General features: G+C 43.7%; 1 protein-coding gene across 3 annotated transcripts in view; it reads left to right on the forward strand.

The window, feature by feature from the left end:
* B4galt4 (beta-1,4-galactosyltransferase 4) overlaps nucleotides 1-9,491 on the forward strand; it is a 28,126-nt gene extending 18,635 nt beyond the window's left edge. For all 3 annotated transcript variants that reach the window (XM_021184902.2, XM_021184903.2, XM_029470197.2), the window contains exons 5-7: nucleotides 2,876-2,998; nucleotides 5,882-5,986; nucleotides 8,546-9,491. In XM_021184902.2, the coding sequence (XP_021040561.1) occupies nucleotides 2,876-2,998; nucleotides 5,882-5,986; nucleotides 8,546-8,678 (361 nt within the window). In that variant the 3' untranslated portion in view covers nucleotides 8,679-9,491. The remainder of the gene's footprint in view (nucleotides 1-2,875; nucleotides 2,999-5,881; nucleotides 5,987-8,545) is intronic.
* The last annotated feature ends 337 nt before the right edge of the window (nucleotides 9,492-9,828 follow it).

Raw genomic sequence — 9,828 nt, forward strand, 5'->3', positions numbered from 1 at the left:
TTTGCCTCATGCATGAGAATCTATAAGGAGGTTGGTATTGTTGACATCAAGGGACTGGACACTGTTCATAAGGAAATGTCCCTTAAGTGTGACCTTGGCAAAACTGGAAGAGTCTACATCACCACCCAGCGTGCTGTGGGCATCATTGTAAGCTAGCAAGTTAAGGGCAAGATTTTTGCCAAGAGAACTCATGTGTGGATTGAGCATATCAAGTACTCTGAGACCAAAGACAGCTTCCTGGAAGGGGTGAAGGAAAAGGATCAGAAGTCAAGGGAAGCCAAAGAGAAGGGCACCTGGGATCAGCTAAAGTGCCAGCCTGCTCCACCCAGAGCTGGACACTTCGTAGGAGTCTGAGCTGCTGGAGCTAATTCTGTATGAATTTGTAGCTTAAGGTACGAAAAGGAATAAACAGCCTGGACTGTGAAAAACAAAACAAGACAAAACCAAATGGAAATGTTTTCACTTGCCACACATTCAGTGGCAGGAAGTTAAAGTATCTTGCCCAAGTGTTTCAGATTCATGGTGAATTTTATTGCTAATAACTCCTATGTGCCCGCCTCCTTTCTTCAAGGACTCCATTGTAACTGTATGAGTCCATGGTCCTCATTCTGAGGACCTTACAGCCCTTTAAAATATAGTTGTAAACTCACTTGAGGGCCTCTTAAAATGTACCCTCTTCCAGAAAAAGGATCAAAAGCAAAAGTCAGTAAACACAGAGACATTTGCTGGATAACAATGGTAAGAGCAGTTCTGTGGTTTCCCTGGAGGCATCTGCTGCTCCTCCCCACAGCAAAGCTGGGCTCAGTGCTCCTTAACCTACACTCTTCCTCACCAGGGTCTCACACCGCATCCTCCCTCATCTGTACATCCGGGTCCTTCCAGACCCTGCTCCTCTTGCTGTGGCTGTGTTTCCTAAGAACCTGGGGTTGTTCAGTTGAGAGCTCTAGGAGGGAAGGCCCCCACTAGTCCTGTGCTCTCAGTTAGCTACTTGGAGCATCGTAAGTACTAGCAGTCCCTTCTAGAGCATGCATGCCAGGTCTCTCATAAAAACTGCTCTTTGGTGCCTAGGAGGTTATGTGGGGCCACTATTTCTATCCACATGACCCTGATGTAGCTGTTTTTTGTTTTGTTTTGTTTTGTTTTTTGATAGTTAAGAGTCCCTTCATTGTTAAGTTCATGAATGTGATTGTGATGGTCAGTCTTGGTTGTCAACTTGACTAGACTGAGAGGGGCCAATAAGATCAGTTGGGTATAGCTCAGATGTGCCTGGGAGGGCATCTCTAGAGACAGTCAGATCATGACGGCAATGACCAAATCAGTAATTAATGATGGATTTATAATCCTATGACATTAATGGGAAGTGGTGGGTATTTTTAGATTTGGGGTTGTGGGTATTTTTAGACTTGGAGGAAGCGGGTCACTAGAAGTGTGTTCCCAGGGACTATATATTGTCCTGTTCCTCGTCCTCATCTTTGTGTCTTAACTGTCATGAAGTGAGTAGCCGTCCCTACCAACCATATCTTTTCCACTGTGATATTTTCACTGGCCACAGGCCCATCAGCAATGGAGCAAGCTGGCCATGGACTGAAGGAAACTATGAGCAAAAATAAAATTGTCCTCTTTTAAGATTGTTTCCCGCAGGTATTTTCATGGTAAAAGTTGATAAATATAACTATATCTATTCCTGTTATGGGATACATAGGGACTAGTTTGTATGAGGAGTATAGAAACCGCTCAACCTCAGAGGAGCTTTGGGGATACCAGGTGTTAGGTTGGAAATGTCTACAGTGTATTGAGTGTCTTTCTTTGGGGTTTTCTTTTTGTCTGGAAAACATCAGTATTTAGTTGGCTGAAGTCGGTGAAAAGTTTGAAATCGTCTCTGTGGTCACACGGTTCTGTTTAGTAGCTCCCTCCAGCTGCAGTTTGGGAGGGCGCCAGAGTTGTATTAAGGGTTAGCCTTAGCCCAGCTTGCTAACAGGTCAGTGGGATAAGAGTCCTTTTATCCTGGGAGCTACTTCCTGACATTCCTCCCACCCTATTGTCCTAGGCCTTTGGCTTCCTCTTCTCCTTATTAGTCTTAACAGTGGTTCAGCAGATGTTCAACTCTTCTTGCTCATTCTATAGTTGTCCAGGTGTCTCCTACCATGTCCATGGTCTTCAGGTACTCACAGCTGCTGAGTTATCCCCACACAGGTGTCTTGTGAACGTGAACCCTTCCCCCATTGCCTGTTGGCATAAGCCCTAGGGTCATCTCAAATTTAGACTAAGAATAAATTCATTGTCTTGCTCTCAAAACCAAATGATTTTCTTCATACTCAGTTTTCATGAAAGACACTGCATTCCATCTGATTGCCCAAGCCAGCAGTTCAGCAGAGTGGGGGTGGCCCATTGATCTCTGTAGAAAGCAAACTCGTAAGACGGTGGTTTGCAGAGTGAGCACAACCAAAGCACGGACTGGAACTGTCTCCCGATTTACACCTCTTCACTACCCTAAGAAGAAAGGTGGGCGGGGGGGGGGGGGAGGATATTTATCATGAGACTCATTGATGCTGAACATACCTGGTGTTCTTAGCAGCCTTTACATGGGATGGATTCTCTCACTCACATTTAAGGCAATACTGAATTCCAGTGTTATTGATAACAGGTATGTGGGTCACCTTACTTAGTGGGGGTCACCCAACAGCAGATCAAAGGCCAGCAAGCAGCACAGGGAGACATGAGGCAAGAGTGGATAGATGAAATGGGGGGAGGTGAACCATCTCCCAAGTGTTCCTGGAATGCTAGCCCCCCGAAACCAGAGCTAGCCAGAGTGTCTGTGGGGGAACAGAAGGGCTTTGTGCTAAATGTCACTTCTCTGTTTTCTCTTTTGCTCCAGGTTGCGTTACAGTAAATATTTTGGGGGTGTTACTGCCCTCAGCAGAGAACAGTTTTTCAAGGTGAATGGATTCTCTAACAACTACTGGGGATGGGGAGGAGAAGACGATGACCTCAGACTCAGGTGAACAGCAGAGAAGGGACCTTCCCCCCCCCCCGGGGCTCTGCTCTTAGTGGTGACCTGGAAACCTGCACTTGTGTGTAGCTCTTGGACATGCCAAGCCAGCAGGTCCGGAGGCTGCAGAGTTGGGCTTAAATGGTGCCAGTGTGTGTGTGTGTGTGTGTGTGTGTGTGTGTGTATGTGTTGATGGTAAAGATGTACCCATTGCCCAGAAATTCTTAACTATTCAAAAGCCCATAAGTCAGAGCTGTGATCCCAAGGGCCTCCTGGGCAGACAGCAGGGGACCTTTTCCCTCTTCCTGAAACACTTCTTAGAAAGTGTGTTCTCAGTTGGAGATCTGAATTGACTGATATGTGATGATCAAGCGCCCACGAGGCTGGTGCGAAGGAGCTTGGCCTCATGCTGCTAAGTCTTGTCCCCTTCGGGCAGAGAGCCTTTTGCAGTGTTTCTGAAAGAGGAAGGTTTTCCTGCCTAAGGGCTCCATGTCACCCAGACCCCAGCAGTCACCATCATGGTCACACAAGCTGCTGATTGTAAGGAGTCAGGGTTAGGAAGGGCTAGAGGAAGCCAGTACTTCCTTTTCCCCCAAGTCCCTTGTACTGCTTAGCTGGGCGAGCAGTAGACAGTTGCTATGGTTACATACCATCTCTGTCTCCTTTCCCACTGTTCCTTAGCTTTAAGGGAGAGTGAAACCTTAAGTTTTGTTTTTGTCAGCAGGGGAAGGGTTCACCTTCAGCAGCCTCCAGAGTTCTTTTCAGAGATCGCTGTTCATGGCAGAGAAGAACTTCAGGACAAGCCAGCAGGAAGCAGAATTGGAATTTATCCAGAGGCATTTTTACTACATACTGGGTACAGGAGTTCACAGATATAGAGGTCTTTTTGGGGGAAAGAATAAGATATACGTGTTGGTGTGAACTTCTCTAGGGAAAATTATATTTCATTGTCTTACATGGCTTGCATGTGCACACACATGCACACATACTTCGTCCTGTTTCTGAGATAGATTGCTTAAAGGGTTTAAATTACAACGAAGTTTCATGGTTTTTTTTAGTCTTTATTTTTTGCCTACAAATGTCTGCATAGACATACCTGTGCACTGTGTATGTGCAGGGCCTTCGGAGGGCAGGAGAGGGAGTCTGATTCCGCCTGGGACTGGAGACAGTTGTGAGCCACCCTGTGGTTGCTGGGGATTGGACTCTGGTCCTCTGGAAGGGCAGTCAGTGCCCTTAACCATTGAGCCATCTTTCCAGGCCTACAATAAGGTTCAAAGACCTATGAGCTGGCTTATTTATTTCTCTCCAAAATTTTTCTTTTATTTATTTATTTATTTATTTATTTATTTATTTATTATATGTAAGTACACTGTAGCTGTCTTCAGACACTCCAGAAGAGGGCGCCAGATCTCGTTACGGATGGTTGTGAGCCACCATGTGGTTGCTGGGATTTGAACTCCGGACCTTCGGAAGAGCAGTCGGGTGCTCTTACCCACTGAGCCATCTCACCAGCCCAAAATTTTTCTTTTGTAAATGAAGTTGGGCGTGGTTTGGGGGATGTGGGTTATTTAGATTTACAGATGAGAGATGAGTGTCAAGGTGGAAAACTTGAAGATTTAAGCATTCTGGCTCTGCATGGACACTGTTGTTTTTAGCATCCTAGTTTGAAGTATCTGTAGGAAACCCCTGTGTTATCTCTGCAGGCAAGTTTGGCCGTATCAGCAGTGCTGAAGTTTCCTTTCTGTCTGTAGGAAAGGCAGCCAGATTCTGGAGTGTGGGGGCTCTTCCTCGCCATGTCCTTTTGCTTTTCTATCTTTCTCTTCTGCCTCCATGAGACATCGTGGTCCTCAGAACAGGTTTCCACCAAGGCACTGAATAAGCCAGGAAGGCTGGAACATAATATTGATTGAGACCTGCCGACTAATATTGAACACCACCCATCTTCTCTCCTACAGTATTTGTTACAGTTTGTAAAGCATGTTCCAAGTGAATTCTGTTGTTTGAGCCTTTGAAATGCATTCTGGGTCACCAGTCTCATTTCTAGACAAGGCCAAGATCTGGTAGAGCGAGCCGACTCAATGCTGTTGTCAGCCACAGAGCTTAGATGGAACCTTGGTTTATGGCCGAGATTATGACTTTACACAGTCATTGCTTTCCTTGTGATGAGATAGCATTATTAATTATAGATCCCAGCAGACTCAGCTGTCTTGCTGCTTAGGATGCATAATAAATTAATATTTTATCAGGTCCTTTCCTCTTATTTTAAGAGTAATTAACTTCAGATTGGCATTTCTCCTCTAAGTAAGTGTTAAGTGCTATTTCTAAGTTTTTGAGTCATGGAAGACAATGGAGCATAATTTCCTCACACCTACACATGGCTGTGTCTTATTCTTTCCACACACAACCTCCATGTCTGTGAATGCCTGAATCCAGTCGATATTAAGCACTTCGGGTTCATTTGGAACTCACTGTCTAGCTCAAGCTAGCCTCAGTTTATCACGGATCCTCATGCCCTTGATTAGCATTGCCACCCAACCTGCTGGAATTATGGGTGCGTGTTACCATGGGAAGATTCTTTTAGTTTATGACCTTTCTCTAAACTAGGATGCTGAAATTTTGCACCACTTTTATTTATTTATTTATTTTTTATTTTTAGAAATCCCATAGGGTTGTCGTATATACTGCTTACTTATTCTGTCCTGAGAGGATATGACTGCTAAGTGTCTGGGTGGCACTTTGGTGAAAGAGGACAGTGGTCACCTGCCAACCACACTGGCCAACCTCCTTGTGTGTGTGTGTAATTTTTTTTTTTAATTGCAGGTGATTCTTTTAAAGTACTCAATGGTAGATCAATGCAATAGAGTTCAAAAATGAACTTGGTTATTTTTCTAGGGTTGAGCTCCATAAAATGAAAATATCCCGGCCCAAGCCCGATGTGGGCAAATACACCATGATCTTCCACACCAGAGACAAAGGCAATGAGGTGAACATGGGCCGGTAAGTCCTGGATTCCCAGACCAGCGGCAACCTGGGTATTGAGTCTCTTGTGTAGCTAACACACCATTGCTGGACTGATCACATAGGCTCGCTCACCTTGTTAAAAGCGAAGGAGCTTTAAAAGCAGAGCCCAAAGTTAGAAAGAGTAGTTCCTAGACCCTTATTTCAGGGATCGTAAACTCTGGGCTCCTCTGCTTCGTCCCACCTTTTCTTCTACCTGCTGGATTCTTTGTCATAGCATCTGTGTGAACGCATTACACATACATCCTTAAAATATAAAAAAAATAACCAGAGTACCATTATCATACCTAAAATAATAATAACAAAATACTTCATTTTGTTACTACCTGTCCAGTTTTTTTTTTTTTTTTTTATTAGATTTCTCTGATTGTCTAGTAAGGACTCATTAAAAAAAAAAAAAGCATTGGCTTGCTCAGCATGGCACGGAAATGATATCTGCATTATTATGAGGACGATCTCCTTTGGCCTAGAGGTTCTCCTTCAATTCTTTCTATTTGGGAGTTTTACTGTCTACATAGTCCACTTGGGCCTGCATCTGGTGGATTCAGAATCAACCCCTTTATGGGGTATTTGGCTAATTGTTCCCTGGTGACTTGATATGTTCCAGTGGCATATTGGCTTCTTTATTATTATTATTATTATTATCATTATTAATACAAGCTGGGAGAACAGGTTTGGTGTCAGGATTGTTCTGTGGCTTTCAGTACTGTCAGCTGATCTACTCATCCTGAAATCTCTCATGATATCTTTACCTAGTGATATTTAGCACCGATTTCTCATTGCCTAAATCAGAGTTGCAGAGCCATAATGTCCTGATTCTGTCATCCCATCTTCACTTATTGGCTCTCTTTACAAAGAAGGATGTCCTTGGGAGTAGTTCCTATAAGAAAGGCAGCCCGAAGGCTGAGAGGCAAATGCTGGCGGATCATTTTCTGGAATAATAGTCCAGGTATCCCTGAACATCTTTGGGTTTGGAGTTCACGTTCTTCTTGATAAGAAGGTGGCCTTGACTTTGGCCAGCCAGAGCTCTTCAGGCTGACTTCTGAGTCCTGAGGATGTAACTATGGCCGTCTGGAAGCTCTCTGCTCTGTGCTTTGGGGAAGGCAGATGCCCCCGCCTTGTCCTTTCCTGCCCTGCCCACCTTTGGCCCTTTCCCTGAGGAACTCCAGCAGATAAACACATTGTGTGTTTTGGCCTTTTATTAATTTCTACATGTTAAGACAGTGTTAAAAATCTTTTAGCTCTTTTGTTAGAGGCCACAGGTCTAAAAGAGCAGACTTTTCCATGTCATTTCAGTATTTATCAACAGGCGTGCATTTTTCTGTCTGTTAATTATTAAATAGTTGCAAAAGAATACTTAGAAGTGGCATGAAAACTATAAACCATCTGGAGGCCCAGACAGACCCCGTGGGTGTGTCCATGTGGCCTTCCTAGACCCACACCCTCCTCCTAACACTCACCGTGCCCTAGGTGACACGTCCCTGAACTTCACAATAACTGCTTCTGTCACATGGTCATTCCTTAGGCTGTTTCTTGGCTCTCTTGTTTTCCATATGTTTATATTCCTTAACAAAATAGGGGTCACTTTTGCACGTTTCCAGCTGTGTGTGAGTGCAGTCATACTGTGTTTTTTTCTCCTTTGACATTATACAGCTCAATGCTGTGCTTCTGGTATCCACACATATTGTCACAGTCACGGCTGAGCTCCTACCCCTCTTTCTCAGCTCCAGCCACGGAGGTGGCTTATTCTTCTTCAAATACATTCTGTTCTTCTGTCTATCTGTGGCCCCTTGACCACAAAGTCTTTGCTTAGAGCATCCTTCCCTTCCTTCTTCACTTGGTGAACTGCATGTCTTTTAAGCTTCAATGAAACTGACCCTGTCGATGTCCCTCCCTAGACTCTTTCACAAAGTAAGACCCTTATCCTCTTGTACACACACATACACATACATATACACTTACGCACACATACACCTACACACACTCATACATACATATACAAACATACACTCATATATACATACATTCATGCATACACACACACACACACACACACACACACACACACACACACACTAACAGATACACACACACAGACACAGACAGATAGACACACACAGTTTTTTTAGACCCTTATGAAAACTATGTACCCTCCTGTCATAGAAAACTTTCTTCTTACAATAGTGGAATGGTCAGAGATGCCCTGATGTTCAGCCAAGGACCTGTTCAGAGTGGGCAGCACATACCCCTTTTCTATCAGTGGTTGTTCTTGTAACCTCTCTGTTCTGTAGATAGGAATGCATTGGAGACAATGATCTCTCACTGTTGGTCCAGGCTATCATTATTTGATGTAGGATTTGATCCACAAATTCATGGCTGTCATCATTGCCTGTTCTGTGAGGAATGCACCTTTTATTTTTGGCAATAAGAAACTCAACAGGTATAGTAAATTATAAAACTACTTATGAGAATACTTTGGGGCAGGACAGATAGCAGTGGGATGCATGCCATGTTCTCATTTGCTCTTTTCATCTTTAGAATGAAGCTGTTGCAACAGATGTCCCGGGTCTGGAAAACAGATGGCTTATCGAGTTGTTCTTACCGATTACTCTCTGTGGAGCACAATCCTTTATATGCCAACATCACAGTGGATTTCTGGACTGCTGCATGACCCGGAGCTTTTGATGACACTCAGGACTGATGATTTGACTGTAATAATTTTGGCCTAGAGACTTCTATAGTAGCACAACGTTAAGAACTTGTTCCAGCTAATTATTAGGCTGAAAATTTTCCATTTTCTCAGCAGAGCTCTTGGTTATGTAGAATGTAGAACCATAGTAACAAGACAGCTTTCTTGGTTGTTTTGAATCATGGCTGTGAAGTGTTGTAACACATGAACTTGAAGGACTAAAGATGAGAGGATGTGATGAAGTCACCTTGCGATCTGTATCCTTACAGGATTCACTTCAGCAATGCACCATGTGATCAAAAAGCGGAGAACAAAATCCCCAAGTGTCTTAGAGAACCGTCAAAGACAGAAAGGTACTAAGATATGTTTCTGTAACTCAGTGTATCCTATATGGCCATCTGCGAAGTGGTGGATTCCAGATTCGAAGAAAGCCATAGAAGAAGGGAGCAAAGTCAAGAATCAGATGCCACAAACACGACCGTAAAGAGCTGGCTAAGGACAGAGTGTGGAGTGAACTGGCAGCGGTCCCTGTGCTGGCTGCTGCCACCAATCCTCTGTGGTGGATGCTGCCTCATCAGAAACACCTTCCAGCCTGTGGCCACCCGACCCTGAATGTACCCAGCCTCTTGAGAGGCTCTTGCCAGTAATAACCCACCAGAGAACACACTGTCTATTAGTTTTTAAAGCATTTTTATAAAATTATTTTGTACATGTAGGGTATGAATGAGCAGTTTATAAGCCGCGTGATGACTGATAATATGTCTATAGAATATCTCTGTAGTAAAATATGAAAAAGCTTCCAGTTCTTGGTCTTGTTTTTTACTGTTAATTTAAACCAATGATATCTTCATTTCAGTACCTGTAATTTTAAACATCTTGAAAACAGAAGAGTGGACTAGAGAGATGCACAGCAGTTAAGAACAGGTAGAGATGACTGGATGGATGGAGCACTGCCTGCTCTTCCAGAGGTCCTGAGTTCAATTCCCAGCAACCACATGGTGGCTCACAAACGTCTGTAATGGAATCCGATGCCCTCTTCTGGTGTGCCTGAAGAGAGCATACATACATAAAATACATACCCACATACATAAAATAATAATAAATAACTCTTTATAAAAATGTACTGCTTTTG

Source organism: Mus caroli, unplaced genomic scaffold (assembly GCF_978045245.1).
Source record: "Mus caroli unplaced genomic scaffold, Mus_caroli_1 scaffold_17, whole genome shotgun sequence".
Taxonomy (NCBI): Eukaryota; Metazoa; Chordata; class Mammalia; order Rodentia; family Muridae; genus Mus; species Mus caroli.